The following is a 15,860-nucleotide window of genomic DNA, read 5'->3' on the forward strand; positions in this document are numbered from 1 at the left end:
TGGAATAAACTGCAAGCAATGGATGTATCTAAAAGACCCGTCTCAGTTTCAGCATTTCCCATTTCAAATATTCAAGGAAATAACTTATTTACATATTAAGATTTGTCCTAATCTTCCCAAAATTGTTGCTATAAATGTGGACTATATGCAAAGATAAATTTCCAAGGATGTAGAGAGGTGGCATCTCCTCCCTCTATCCTTACTGGGGAGAAGAGGCATAGCCAAAATCAGAGGCGGCTCCAGGCCCCAGCACGCCAAGCACGTGCTTGGGGCGGCAAGCCGCAGGGAGCGCTCTGCCAGCGCTGCGAGGACGGCAGGGAGGCTGTCTCCGGCGGCTTGCCTGTGGAGAGTCCGCTGGTCCCGCAGCTTCGGTGGACCTCCCACAGGCATGCCTGCGGAGGCAAGCCTGCGGAGGCAAGCCTGCGGGAGGTCCGCCAAAGCCACGGGACCAGCGGACCTTCCGCAGGCAAACCGCCGGAGGCAGCCTGCCTGCCATGCTTGGGGCGGCAAAATCCCTAGAGCCACCCCTGGCGAAAATGAACATCTCCCAAGAGTGACTTATGTCATTAGCCTATTGCCTTTTTAGGTCTCTCTCTCTCATTCTTTGTGCAAATAAATAGGCTTACTGTGCAATTCATATGGGTTAAAAAAACAACCTCATTGTCAAACAAGGCCCCTGGAAAATTCTGGGCAATTAGAGGTAAAGGGTTGCCAGATTTGTATCTATATTATCTAGAATTCCAAGTGCAGGGAAGGTGTCCCTAGCCTCTGTTTGCCAAAAACTGGGAATTAGCGACAGAGAAAGGATCACTTGATGATTACCTGTTCATTCTCTCTGGGGCATCTGGCATTGGCCACTGTCCAAAGACAGGATACTGGGCTAGATGGACCTTTGCTCTGACCCAGTATGGCCGTTCTTATGTTCTTATCACTGTAAAGAGATTCCCCTCCAGTGGCTCTGTGTACACACAGTCCTGGTTCCAGATCAAAAAAGCTTAGCTGTACAGTCTGGTTCCCCCTCTTCTTTTATATACCTTAAGAGGCCACCCCCTCCTTTAAGAAATAATCTAATCTTTGCATCTACATGGGACATCCTTAAGACAAGTACAGCATCCAATCTTACTACTTCTCTTCTCATACCACCTTGGGATAACCTGCGCCTCAGGATCAAGGCCAACTCCATGCTTAAGATAATTTGGATGGAAAAAGGAATAACAAAAAGATATAATACAAGATGTTAGACTGGCATTCTTCAATTACATTTATAACAAATAGCAGCTACTGCTGTCCCACAGTTCCTTCTTTCCATAGTTATGTCATGGGTGCACAGGCTCAGTGCTCTGGAACAGCTCTGAATGAAACCCAGACAGCACCCACTTCAGTGTGACACCCCTTCCGGGCACACTCTCACTAGGGCTCCTTGGCTTCAGTGCCTCCTGGGACTGAGTTTGGAGCTTTCAGCACCCCTGTTCATACCGTGAGCTCCCCACAGAGAGTCCACCTTAGTAGGACACCTGGGGAAGCCTTACACCCCCCCCAAAGGGGCCATGCACCCCCAACTTCCACAGTCAGCAGTGACTCTCAGCCAGCATTGTAAACCAAAAGGGTTCATTAGTCATCTGGAACTCAGTATAGAACATTTCCGGTTAGCATAGAAAGCAGGAAGTTACAGCAAAGTCCATCTTGGAGAGATCCAGAGCCCTGGCTCTCCTCCCGAGTTCCAAACCAGGAGACTGACCAGCTTACAACAGCCCACCCTCAGTCATGCCCAGTTGCCACTCCTCCATCCTTCGTGTGTTTCCAAGGCAAACCAGTCACCTGGCCTCCACCTCATCTCTCTGTTCTCGTCACAGCCTGGTGGGGGTTGCTAAATTACGAAATGTCTGCCCATCCTCTGGGCCTAGGAAGTTGGATGGCAGCCACCTCTGCTCTCTAGGGGTCTCTTCAAAGATCACACAACCTGCCCCATCACCTAGGTAAATATGCAGCACATAGGGGAAACAGAGGCACACACAAAACATTAAGAAATTTCCCACTTCGTCACAGGCTACACTCAACAATTCATGCAAGGACAGGGGAAAACCAGTCTGTTTAAACTCTCTCACCGCTAGAAGAACATGTTAAGAAATATGGAAACAAAAGTCACAGACAAAAAGGGGGAAAAGCCTTACTACCTCAACAGAGACCTCGGAGGACATCTGGCTCAATGGAAAAGATACTTCAAGTTCTTTAGCCTTGTGATTATTCCAGAACAAATATAAAAAGGTATTACAGGATCCAGAATAGTTGTTCAAGGCTAGATTGACAAAACACAATGAATGCTGGAGATGCAAACAGCTATATACCAAACTTTTGCACTCCCTCAATACCTGTCAAAAAAGCATGTCTTCTGAAACACCATATTCAATGCTCTTTTAAAAGCTTCAAGAGCCACTCTCTTTCCTTCTCCAAGCTTGTGTATTCTAGGGGTGCTGGATGAGTTGGCATTACCAATTAACATTTAGAAATGGATTGCTGTAACTATTTTAGTGACCAAGAAGGTTATTTTGAGAAAATGGAAATCTGCACTTCCTTCCTCATACACAGATTGGCTTAGTGAGCTCTCTACTACTGCATTTAGGAAGCTCTATTTCACTAGGAGGGGGGTGAAGCACTGTAATGGGTTACATGGGGAGGTGGTGGAATCTCCATCCTTAGAGGTTTTTAAGGTCAGGCTTGACAAAGTCCTGGCTGGGATGATGTAGTTGGTGTTGACCCTGTTTTGAGCAGGGGGTTGGACTAGATGACCTCCTGAGGTCTCTTCCAACCCTAATATTCTATGATTAATGGAAAAAATAATTCTGTCTACTCCTCTTAGAGAGTAACTGTGGACTACCCTCTATAGTCCCAAACCCTCTCCTTTCCCAAGGGTGACTACAGACCACTTCCCTGCAGCCTCTTTCTGCCCTCAGCTCCTGGGCTTTATAGAGGCCTCTCCAAGTGAGCCTCCTGTCGAATTCATTCCCTGCTCCCTGGCTTCTCTTCCAGGTGCAGGCTGAGCAGCTAATTGGCCTACCTGGCCACCTTAACCCCTTCCAGTCTTGTGTGAGGTGGACATTCCATCACAGTCTCTGATACTCAGAGGTTATGTTCTCACTTATTTATCTATTTAGTCATTTTAATAAGTGACACCCTGCATGGCCTCTGCTGGTTTACTTTTTTTCAGGTTTTGCAAATAATTAACTTTGACTTTTGTTATTTATATGTTGTCTCCATCTTGTGCATGTATTTATATATATTTTGTTGTGTTATGTGTTTATATTTTATATAAAAGCAATAAAAATAAAGTTAAAAGTAATTATGCCTCTTTCCATTCTAAATTTGTCTAGCTTTAACTTCTACTTATTGAATCATGTTATACCTTTCTCTGCTAGACTGATGAGACTATTATTAAATATTTGTTCCCCATGTAGGTACTTATACACTGTAATCATGTCACCCCTTAACCTTCTCTTTGTTAAACTAAATAGATTGAGCTCTTTGAGTCTGTCATTGTGAGATATGCTTTCTAATCCTTTAATCACTCTCATAGAATATCAGGGTTAGAAGGGACCTCAGGAGGTCATCTAGTCCAACCCCCTGCTCAAAGAAGGGCCAATCCCCAGGCAGATTTTTACCCCAGTTCTCTAAATGGCTCCCTTAAGGATTGAACTCACAACCCTAGATTTAGCAGGCCAATGCTCAAACCACTGAGCTATCCCTCCCTCTACTTGCCCAGCTCTCATGGCTTTCTTCTGAATCCTCTTCACTATTCAAGAAGGCTGTTGATAAATTGAACACCATAACTGGACACAGTATTTCAGCTGCAGTTGCACCAGTGCCCAATACATAGGTAAAATAGCCTCTCTACTCTTACTCAAGATTCCCCAGTTCATGCACCCTAGGATTGCATTTGCTCTTTTGGCCACAGCATCACACTTGGAGCTCCTGTTCAGCTGATTATCTACCCCCATCCCCAAATCTTTTTCAGTCATTGCCTCCCAGGATATAGTCCCCCATGTAAGTCTAGCCTACATTCTTTGTTCCTAGATGTATACATTTACATATAGCTACAATAAAACATATAGTGTTTGCTTGTGCCCAGTTTACCAAGTGATCCAGATTGCTTTGAATTAGTGACCTGTCATCTTCATCAGGGCCCCATTGTGCTGGGTGCTGCACCTAATCATTTTTAGAACCTGCAGTGGTTGTGTGCCTCAATATTTTACCCATGGAGTCTCATAGACTCATAGACTTTAAGGTCAGAAGGGACCATTATGATCATCTAGTCTGACCTCCTGCACAATGCAGGCCACAGAATCTCACCCACCCACTCCTGTAACAAACCCCTAACCTATTTCTGAGTTATTGAAGTCCTTAAATTGTGGTTTGAAGACCTCAAGCTGCAGAGAATCCTCCAGCAAGTGACCCATACCCAATGCTGCAGAGGAAGGCGAAAACCCCCCAGGGCCTCTGCCAATCTGCCCCAGAGGAAAATTCCTTCCTGACCCCAAATATGGCGATCAGTTAAACCTTGAGCATGTGGGCAAGACTCACCAGCCAGCACCCAGGAAAGAATTCTCTGTAGTAACTCAGATCCCACCCCATCTATCATCCCAGCACAGACCACTGGGCATACTTACCTGCTGATAATCAAAGATCAGTTGCCAAATGAATTGCCAATATTAGGCTATCCCATCATACCATCCCCTCCATAAACTTATCAAGCTTAGTCTTGAAGCCAGATATGTCTTTTGCCCCCACTACTCCCCTTGGAAGGCTGTTCCAGAACTTCACTCCTCTAATGGTTAGAAACCTTCATCTAATTTCAAGTCTAAACTTCCTAGTGTCCAGTTTATATCCATTTGTTCTTGTGTCCACATTGGTATTAAGCTTAAATAATTCCTCTCCCTCCCTAATATTTTTCCCTCTGATATATTTATAAAGAGCAATCATATCCCCCCCTCAGCCTTCTTTTGGTTAGGCTAAACAAGCCATCTGAATTCTAATGACCCCACTGGGGTTGCCAAAAGGACCCACCTGCTCTGCCTGCCAGGGTGAGTGTTATGTCACTGTGCAGAATCCTAACATTTGACTTCACGAGGAGTCAGCAGAAAACCTCTGCACCTCTATGCTGTGTCCTACAACTTAACACCCAGTAACAGAGTCTAAGAGCTATTTTTAAAGGGCAGCTCTTAGCAACCGAACCGCTGCTTGTGCCCATGAAAGTACGTACAGCTGCAATTTTTGAGAATACCGGTGTGCAGAGGTGATAGAATTTACCACTTTTGCCTACAGATCACAGGGCTTGTAGATTGAAATTCTGCCACCTGCATATGCAGATGCTAATATCTGAATTGCATGTACCTACGGGTTTGCACACAGGAGGCAACTTTTTTTTTTTTAAAGTGGCCCAAAGTGTCTGCTTGATACCCTGTGTCTGGTTTCGTCTATGTTTTTATTTTCCCAATATACTCTAAATCCTCTCCCTACAACATGACTTAAATAAGGCAAGTGTCCATGTCCTACTCTAGCAGTTAAAAATTATAGTCACCTTCCTTAGAGATTCCTGCTTAATTGGAACAATCTCTTTGTTATTTCTAATTTCTTTGAAGGTAGTATTAGCAGTCTGTTCTGCACTGCAGGATGGCCTATAAGAATGACCTTAGACTGCTCTGGGAATGGGCTCAGTTATCCATGCTGTTTGCCCATCACATCCAGTGATTAATTGCTAGCAATTAGTTCTGCTGAACTTCAGCAGTAAGATCTTGGAAGGCATTAAAAGCCTATTTCTGAAGTGTTCCAATCAGAAGAATTGCTCAAAATGTGATGCTTTGTCAGATTATTCCACGGGTTAAAAACACACTGGAATATGTGCACTGAGTCCTATTTTTTCAGTCTTCACACTATAGTTACAGGAAGATTGTACATGGAGGAAGATTCTTTGGTGTATAATCAGATAGCTCTAATAAATAGTATTTTTTTAAAAATCAGAGTCTGCTGTGTGCTCTCTTTATTAAGGCAAAGAGTTTGTATTTAACAATTACAATTACTGTTATTTAAACGTTAAATACAACAGCAACCAGAGCCTGGCACTGACTGCAGCTCTTTGCAGTCCAGAACCACACCTTTCAGAATGGAGAATGGCCATTGATCTTTGCAGCCACCTAAACCAAAGTGGAACCAGACTGCTGGCACTAAACATTAAAAAGGTTGTAGAGCAGTTTTTAAACTAGGAGATGGGGGAAAGCCGACTGCTGCAGAGGAGCGTGTGGATCGGACACAGACTTCTCTTAGGGGAGAGTCTGATGATAGAGAATCTCCAGGTTATAGTCAGGAGCAGAGGAATGAGAAGTATAATGTAAGGGCCGGATCAGATGATAAACAATCACATAAAAAAGAATCTGGCACATCAGAAAAAGGCAGGCTAATAAACAGGGACAAGTTTTTAAAGTGCTTGTACACAAATGCCAGAAGTCTAAATAATAAGATGGGTGAACTAGAGTGCCTTGTGATAAAGGAGGATATAGATATAATAGGCATCACAGAAACCTGGTGGACTGAGACCAATCAATGGGACACAATCATTCTACAAAATATATCGGAAGGACAGAACAGGCCGTGCAGGGGGAGGAGTGGCACTATATGTTAAAGAAAGTGTAGATTCAAATGAAGTAAAAATCTTAGGCGAATCCACAGGTTCCATAGAGTCTCTATGGATAGAAATTTCATGCTCTAGTAAAAATATAACAGTAGGGATCTATTATCGACCACCTGACCAGGACAGTAATAGTGATGATGAAATGCTAAGGGAAATTAGAGAGGCTATCAAAATTAAGAACCCAATAATAGTGGGGGATTTCAATTATCCCCATATTGACTGGGAACATCTCACTTCAGGACGAAATGCAGAGATAAAATTTCTCGATACTTTAAATGACTGCTTCATGGAGCAGCTGGTACGGGAACCCACAAGGGAGAGGCGACTCTAGATTTAATCCTGAGTGGAGCGCAGGAGCTGGTCCAAGAGGTAACTATAGCAGGACCGCTTGGAAATAGTGACCATAATACAATAGCATTCAACATCCCTGTGGTGGGAAGAACATCTCAACTGCCCAACACTGTGGCCTTTAATTTCAAAAGGGGAACTATACAGAAATGAGGGGTTAGTTAGACAAAAGTTAAAAGCTACAGTGACTAAAGTGAAATCCCTGCAAGTTGCATGGGCCCTTTTTAAAGACACCATAATAGAGGCCCAACTTCAATGTTTACCCCAAATTAAGAAAAACAGTAAAAGAACTAAAAAGCCACCGTGGCTTAACAACCATGTAAAAGAAGCAGTGAGAGATAAAAGACTTCCTTTAAAAAGTGGAAGTCAAATCCCAGTGAGGCAAATAGAAAGGAGCACAAACACTGCCAACTTAAGTGCAAGAGTGTAATAAGAAAAGCCAAAGAGGAGTTTGAAGAACGGCTAGCCAAAACTCCAAAGGTAATAACAAAATGTTTTTTAAGTACATCAGAAGCAGGAAGCCTGCTAAACAACCAGTGGGATGAAAATACAAAAGGAGCGCTTAAAGATGATAAAGTCATTGCGGAGAAACTAAATGGATTCTTTGCTTCAGTCTTCACGGCTGAGGATGTTAGGGAGATTCCCAAACCTGAGCTGGCTTTTGTAGGTGACAAATCTGAGGAACTGTCACAGATTGAAGTGTCACTAGAGGAGGTTTTGGAATTAATTGATAAACTCAACATTAACAAGTCACCAGGACCAGATGGCATTCACCCAAGAGTTCTGAAAGAACTCAAATGTGGGAACTATTAACCAAGGTTTGTAACCTGTCCTTTAAAGTACCCAATGACTGGAAGTTAGCTAATGTAACGCCAATATTTAAAAAGGGCTCTAGGGGTGATCCTGGCAATTACAGACCGTAAGTCTAACGTCGGTACCGGGCAAATTAGTTGAAACAATAGTAAAGAATAAAATTGTCAGACACATAGAAAAACATAAACTCTTGAGCAATAGTCAACATGGTTTCTGTAAAGGGAAATCGTGTCTTACTAATCTATTAGAGTTCTTTGAAGAGGTCAACAAACATGTGGACAAGGGGATCCGTAGACATAGTGTACTTAGATTTCCAGAAAGCCTTTGACAAGGTCCTCACCAAAGGCTCTTACGTAAATTAAGCTGTCATGGGATAAAAGGGAAGGTCCTTTCATGGATTGAGAACTGGTTAAAGGACAGGGAACAAAGGGTAGGAATTAATGGTAAATTCTCAGAATGGAGAGGGTAACTAGTGGTGTTCCCCAAGGGTCAGTCCTAGGACCAATCCTATTCAATTTATTCATAAATGATCTGGAGAAAGGGGTAAACAGTGAGGTGGCAAAGTTTGCAGATGACACTAAACTACTCAAGATAGTTAAGACCAAAGCAGATTGTGAAGAACTTCAAAAGATCTCACAAAACTAAGTGATTGGGCAACAAAATGGCAAATGAAATTTAATGTGGATAAATGTAAAGTAATGCACATTGGAAAAAATAACCCCAACTATACATACAACATGATGGGGGCTAATTTAGCTACAACGAGTCAGGAAAAGATCTTGGAGTTATCGTGGATAGTTCTCTGAAGATGTCCACGCAGTGTGCAGAGGCGGTCAAAAAGCAAACAGGATGTTAGGAATAATTAAAAGGGGATAGAGAATAAGACTGAGAATATATTATTGCCCTTATATAAATCCATGGTACGCCCACATCTCGAATACTGTGTACAGATGTGGTCTCCTCACCTCAAAAAAGATATTCTAGCACTAGAAAAGGTTCAGAAAAGAGCAACTAAAATGATTAGGGGTTTAGAGAGGGTCCCATATGAGGAAAGATTAAAGAGGCTAGGACTCTTCAGTTTGGAAAAGAGGAGACTAAGGGGGGACATGATAGAGGTATATAAAATCATGAGTGATGTTGAGAAAGTGGATAAGGAAAAGTTATTTACTTATTCCCATAATACAAGAACTAGGGTCACCAAATGAAATTAATAGTCAGCAGGTTTAAAACAAATAAAAGGAAGTTCTTCTTCACAGCGCACAGTCAACTTGTGGAACTCCTTACCTGAGGAGGTTGTGAAGGCTAGGACTATAACAATGTTTAAAAGGGGACTGGATAAATTCATGGTGGCTAAGTCCATAAATGGCTATTAGCCAGGATGGGTAAGAATGGTGTCCCTAGCCTCTGTTCGTCAGAGGATGGAGATGGATGGCAGGAGAGAGATCACTTGATCATTGCCTGTTAGGTTCACTCCCTCAGGGGCACCTGGCATTGGCCACTGTCGGTAGACAGATACTGGGCTAGATGGACCTTTGGTCTTACCCGGTACGGCCTTTCTTATGTTCTTATGTTCTTATGTTCTACATATATAACAATTGCAGCAGCTCCGTACCTGGTGTAGACTGTACCAGGCTACTCAGATTTCATTTTTGTGGCTCACAGAAAAACGGCAGCCACACATCCAAACCAACATGTTTTAAAATGTGGCTTCTGTCCAATGTTTACTATGTCTGGAATTTTCAAAAATGCCTAAAGTGATTTTGAAAATCCCATCTTGTATCCTCCTGGAAGGATGTATCACACCACACTGCAGTGACACCAGCCAGTTTAAAAAGTATGCGTATCAGAGGTTTTCATCCAGCAAACAAATTAATATGGAATCCAGCTCTGAAATGCTAATAGTTGGGAAATACTAGATAAGAGAGGTTGGGCAGACATTGAGTCAAGGATGTTGTGTCATGTTAGTTCACTGCATGCTACAATTAAGGCCAAAGTAAAAAGCAGAGGAAACAGACTCTGCCAAATAATGCTGTAGCAGTATTATAATGAGACTATTTGTTTCCCCTCAGGGTTAATGCAATTCCAAATACTGTTCTTCTAACTATTCCCATGATATGGTACTTTTCTCAAATTGCATTAGGCCTTAGGCACCTCTTGCACCTATAATTAGCCATCGGTCATCAAAAGGCAAAGATGGTGGTGGTTTAGCCTTGTCTCAAACAGAGAAGATGTATAATTATGGATGGACATATGAGCTGGAACAAGTTAAACCAAAGTATGAAAAAAAGTTGACTATATTTTAGTTTGGAAAATGGGGTTGACTCATGTTCCATCTGAGACTTGGCCTGGTGTATACTAGCAAATTAGGTTGATTTAACTACATCGGTCGGGGTGTGTAAATCCTCATTTTAGTTAAGCCGACCTAAATTCCCATGTAGACAGTGCTAGGTCAATGGAAGAATGCTTCCATCAACCGAGCTACCGCATCTCAGGGAGGTGGGTTACCTGTGTCAACAAGAGAATCCCTCCTGTTGCCGTAGGTAGTGGCACAGCAGGGCTACTGTAGCATATTAAGTGTAGACAAACCTTAAGCACTCTGGCCCAGATTTTTAATGGTATTAGACATTACTGCACTCAGCATTGCAATGACTAACTGATTTAGGAGCTGAAATATTTTCAAAAGGGGTTTAGGCACTTAGGAGTCTAAATCCCATCAACTACTAGTGGGATTTGGGCTCCTAAGTGCCTAAATCCCTTCTGAAAATGAGAATTAGATTCCTAAATCAGCTAGGCATTGCAATGCTGAGCACAGCAACACCTAATACTTTACAAATGTGGGTCTGTAAAATCACCAACAGAAATTGTCAAGTTCATTTGCCCTAGGGTAGAAACGTGGTGCCCCTAACTCTTAACATTATTCAGTCTCCAATTTAGTCCCATTGTGAGGAGTAGAGTTGTGAAGCTCATGGAGAGGGTCCTAGTGCAGGTCCTACAGAATATTCTACCGAAGCTCTCAGCCCTCTTTCCATTCCAGGTGCCTTTGTAGACATCCACAGAATGGGATGCAACTAAGACTTCAACTACTAACAGAAAGATTTTGACAGAAAAATATACATGATGGCATGAGATTTTCTTGCCAAGTAACGTTTGAAGGAGCAGTATTAGAAGTAGAATTTTTCTATGGATGCCCAGGGTCCAGAAAGACCTGCAAAACTTAGGCCTCAATTAAGTCAGTTTACTGATGTCTACTTTACGATGTCTGCTACAGGCAATAATATCTCACAGATACAGACAGACAGGAGTTGGCTATTTTCTGTGCTTCCAAGATATTCTATGACCAAGAGAATGTCTTGAGATTCTTTCCAGGGAGAAATGGGAGAAAAGGTGGTACTCTCAGGGTCAGACAATAAACGGGTAGTAACCTTCTCTCCATGGCTTGAAACACTTGTGTTAAATTTTGCAGGGCCGATTACATAAATACTATGTTACATTATTTGATCAATTGCTTTTACATGTCTGCAAAGGTTGATTGACAGATATACTATTATTGATACATTTAATTTAATACTCACTTCGTGGCCTGAACACAATCTGTTATCAAGTTTCCAAATAAATTTAATCTAAACATCTAGTCCCATGATTCTATTTTTTTTTAAGTCTCCTGTTCAGATTAGTTAAATTAAAGGAGACAACAAACTGTACCCGTAGCTAACAATGTTTTGATTTCTTCTGGTTTCAGATGATGGCAAACTGTCTTTTGAGGAATTCAAAGCCTACTTTGCTGATGGAGTCCTGAGTGGAGAAGAATTGCACGAGCTTTTTCACACCATTGATACACACAATACTGAGTAAGTATCCTTGGCTTACAACCAAGTGCTACATTTTGTATTTGGAAAAAAGTTTAATTTTGGCAAAAAAATCTTAAGCTGTTTTTATTCTAGAGAGTTGTTTCAGGGAAATTATAATGCCCAATTATGTACTCTGGTAAGAACAAAACTTCTCATCAGCTGATCTACATATGTTTAAGTGTCCAAACATTCAGAAATACAGGCTTGTAGAATGTGGTGTGGGCATCAGACACTGTGTAGGTCCTCTCATGAGGGCAGATGGAATCAGGGAAAGGGAAGAGATGCTGTGATCCTTTCCAGCTCTCAGGCTGGAGTAGCCTTGTTAGGACAGCTACATGGCTGCAGGGTGAGGGGGTAGATTCCTGCCCTCACAGAATGAATTGGGTTTTGAGCAGAGAGTTTGCCCCCAAGTAATTAGCATGAAACCATCATAGAAAGTAGTGAGCAAACGTTACCACCTATGACTGTTTGATACTCTGTAGGAAATGGATTGATGTCTTCATTCATGTTTCTCGGAAATCACAAAACTCACATTACATTTCAGAGTGGCTGACTTGTTGGCAGGGTCAGCAGAAGCTGAGGGTTGAAGGGTATAGAGAGTGAATCAACTTCTTGTCCCAAGTATCTCTCTCTCTGCAGTGGGTTAATGCAACTGCCAGGCCACCGGGGGGAAATTGTATCATTCCTCCCCATGTGGTATGTAGTCTTTGCATAGACTAAAGAGCAGTCAAAAAAAAGTTCCATAAAAATAATTGAAAGTTTGGATTTTTTTCAACTAATTCCAAGTATAAACTACTGTATATACTCGTTCATAAGCTGAATTTTTTAGTAAAAAAGGGAAGCACCAGAGAAGAGGGTCGGCTTATGAACGGGTATAGAGAGGGAAAGGTGGGACACAGCCCTTCCCCCTAACAGAGGGATCAAGGAGATACAGCACAGCCAGCAGAGCCAGAAGACCCCCAGCGTCTCCCCACAAAAAACAGTTCCCCACCAGTTGCTGTCCCAGCCCATCAGGGTAAGCAGCTGGCGCGCCAGGACACTTTGTTTACTTAGGTTTACCTCCGTGTCTGCGGACGCTCAAGGTAAACAAATCATCTCGGCCTACCAGCAGCTTATCCTGGTGGCCCGGGATCCAAAGTTTGCTGACCCTCGAAGTATAGGGTTGACTTATGAATGGGTCACAAAAATTTTCCATTTTTACTTATTCATCTTGGGTGGGGGGGTCGGCTTATAAACGAACCAGCTTATAATCGAGCATATACGGTAGTTTACTAGCTAATCAGAACAGTACTTGGCTAATCTGCACGCTGCATGATTCACACACACAAATCTGGTGGCCTCCTCCCACTTCTCAGCAAAGACAGGGAAGTCGACCACTGTAGGGAGACCATTACTAAGACATAACATAAACATAATATAGCACAGTTACTAGCCATACGTAGATGACACTGTAGTTGTCAAAAGACATAGACAAAGTATTTTTGTGATGAATCATCCTTGCTTTAATTCATAGCAGCCCATCATACAGAGTCCACAACAGGTACTCTTTTGCCATTAACGCCCCATGTCCCCCAAGCCCTACATTTAATTGGTGTTTATATCCTTGTGAAGAGGTTGACTTTCACTCCTACTGAAAACTGGTCCCATTCAGTAATTCAGTGGGTCTCCCAGTTATTGGTATGAATTAGCAAGGTGTATCTAATACTGATACCAATCTAGTACCTTTCATGTGGACTACATTCAGTTTGGGTGCCCTTTCTGTGGTCCAAAAGCTACTGAAGTGATGGCATTTATTACCTTTGGTTCCTAACAGGTTATAAAGCCATCCCATTTGCACCAGTCATTATTGGCTTTTGGTTCTGTTTAGAAACAGTGCGAACTCAGCAGATCAGTTTTGCTTGTCTCAGTAGTACTTACTGGTACCGTATAGATGAAGACACTAATGCAGTAACTGACATTAACTCTATTGTGCATGAAGGTTCTGATCTCATGCACTGCCAGTCGCTGCTGCTGTCTCAGTTTCTCTCCCTCCACAGGGTATCTGGTCCCAGGTCACTCTCCTAGGCCTCTCTAGAGAACCCTATAGCTTTCCTAGCCCCTAGTTTCCCGATCTCTGATGAAGCAGGCTCCCTCTTCTAATGATAGCCCAGGGCTTTCTAAGTGAAACCTAGTCACCTGAGCCAACTGTTCTCAGTTGTTGGCTGCATGTGTGTTCTCTCTGCGTGCTGCACTGGCTCTGGCCAGATAGCCCATATAGCAGACCTTGATCAAACTGCCCAAGAAGACCACAGACTCGGTTCAGTAGCAAAGGTCAACCAGGTTTATTGCCAATAAGGCACAATATTAGTGCCGTGTATGTGCTACAGAGACACACTCAATACATGTATGCCTCTGACAATGTACTCAGCTTAGTGAACAGCAGGACTTTCTGCTTCCCCCTCGGCTGGACAAAGACACCCCCTCTGCGACCCGTCTTTTATACACTGATGCAAGAAGTTATGTACTGCCCCTCTGACATGGTTAGTTACCACTTTTACCCTTGTACCTGTTGGTTTGATCAAAACATGTCTATCCATCACCTGTCATCCTGACCTTATCTTTAAGAGAGGTCAGCGTGTCCCTGTACCATTTTCGGGGAGTGTGCCTATACCATAACCCTGTATCAGGGTGTTTTGTTTCTAGCCTTCCTACATGAATACTTAGCACCTAGGAGTGCTTGTGTTTTTACTGTGCTACCCCTGTTTTTGCCAAGTTCATGTATCACATAGTGCAGGGATTCTCAGCCTTTTGCTTTCTGAGGCCCCCACAACATGCTATTAAAAACTCCACGGCCCACCTTTGCCACAACTGTTTTTCTGCATATAAAAGCCAGGGCTGACATTATGGAGTAGCAAGCAGGGCAATTGCTCAGGCTTCGGCTTTGGCCCCAGGTGGCAGGGCTTAGGGCCCTGGGCTTCTGTCTCAGGCTGTGGGGCTTTGGCTTTCTGGCCTGGGCCTCAGCAAGTCTAACCCTGGGCCTGCTTGACAGTCCTCCCCCCCCCCACACCCGAAATCTGCTTCTGGCCCCCCAGGGGCCCCAGACCCCTTGTTGTAATCTGCTGATGATGTGAACCTGAGAAATGGAAAGCTAGCCAGAGGTGAGACTGAGCCCAACTCCCCGGGAAGTTTTAGCTCAACCTCTAACAAAGGGTTTTGAAAGCTAGATGGCACAGTTTTGTAGGAAGCAACTCAGTTAATTTACTTTTTAATTAATTTTCAATCTGAATGGCATTGTTAAAATAACGAGGAGTCTTGTGGCACCTTAAAGACTAACAAATTTATTAGAGCATAAGCTTTCGTGGGCTATGACTAAAGCTTCTCATATTAAAAACATGTTCTTTAGCAAAGAAAACTAAAATAAATCATAAGTAGTATTATGCATGCAAAATGCACATTCCAGGTCTGAATGTTAAATAAGCAGCTTCTAGGGACAGAAACCTGAAAACTCTTTAAAATGCCCTAAGGATATTTGTTAACCTAATAAGACTTCTGTTCTTCTCCTCAATCATGTTCAGTATTAACATGAATTCAAATCTTTAGTATTCAAGTTCCTTCGTCTATAGAAATACATAATATACATTCAGAGGCTCAGTACTTTGCTGATTAAAGAGCTTGTCCACTTTTTTTGATTGTCAATGAAGTAGTCTTCGTGATCAGTGTTGCCTTCCTGATTATACAAAGCCATGAAAGGATTACAGCCTGCTTTGTATATAATGTGTGTGTTCCTAATGGGCTTGGCTCTGATCTCACTTATGCTGATGTAAATCAGACAGAACTCCATTGAAGGCAACTGAGTTTTGCCAGTCTAAAATTGGAGTGAAAGGAGTATCTTGTCCACAGGACCTTCCTAAAACATTCAGTAATCTGTCCTGTACTAAAGAACCCTTACAGATTATCACCCGAGGTCTAAATTCCCTTTTCTACACAAGCTAATGGAAAAGCCAGTCTCCAACACCAGCAGTAAGCTGCCAGTATTCTGGATCCTTCTCAGGCAGGTTTCAAGCCAGACAGCACTTGTCCATACACAAGAAAAGCTCATCCATATTCATCATGCTGGGGCTCTTTGATAGTGCTGACCAATAAATACTCCTTCCTGCCTACAAGAAGTTGTGTGGATGAGTGGAAAGGCCTTG

General features: G+C 42.7%; 2 protein-coding genes across 4 annotated transcripts in view; one reads left to right on the forward strand and one right to left on the reverse strand.

The window, feature by feature from the left end:
- The window catches only part of NECAB1 (N-terminal EF-hand calcium binding protein 1), a 125,936-nt gene that overhangs the window by 27,735 nt on the left and 82,341 nt on the right, over window positions 1-15,860 (forward strand). For all 3 annotated transcript variants that reach the window (XM_039524898.1, XM_039524897.1, XM_039524896.1), the window contains exon 3: window positions 11,580-11,688. In XM_039524898.1, coding sequence (XP_039380832.1) covers window positions 11,580-11,688 — 109 coding nt within the window. The remainder of the gene's footprint in view (window positions 1-11,579; window positions 11,689-15,860) is intronic.
- C2H8orf88 (chromosome 2 C8orf88 homolog) overlaps window positions 1-15,860 on the reverse strand; it is a 152,372-nt gene that overhangs the window by 7,773 nt on the left and 128,739 nt on the right. The gene's annotated exons all lie outside the window — the stretch shown is intronic.

Source organism: Mauremys reevesii, linkage group 2, assembly GCF_016161935.1.
Source record: "Mauremys reevesii isolate NIE-2019 linkage group 2, ASM1616193v1, whole genome shotgun sequence".
Lineage (NCBI taxonomy): Eukaryota > Metazoa > Chordata > Testudines > Geoemydidae > Mauremys > Mauremys reevesii.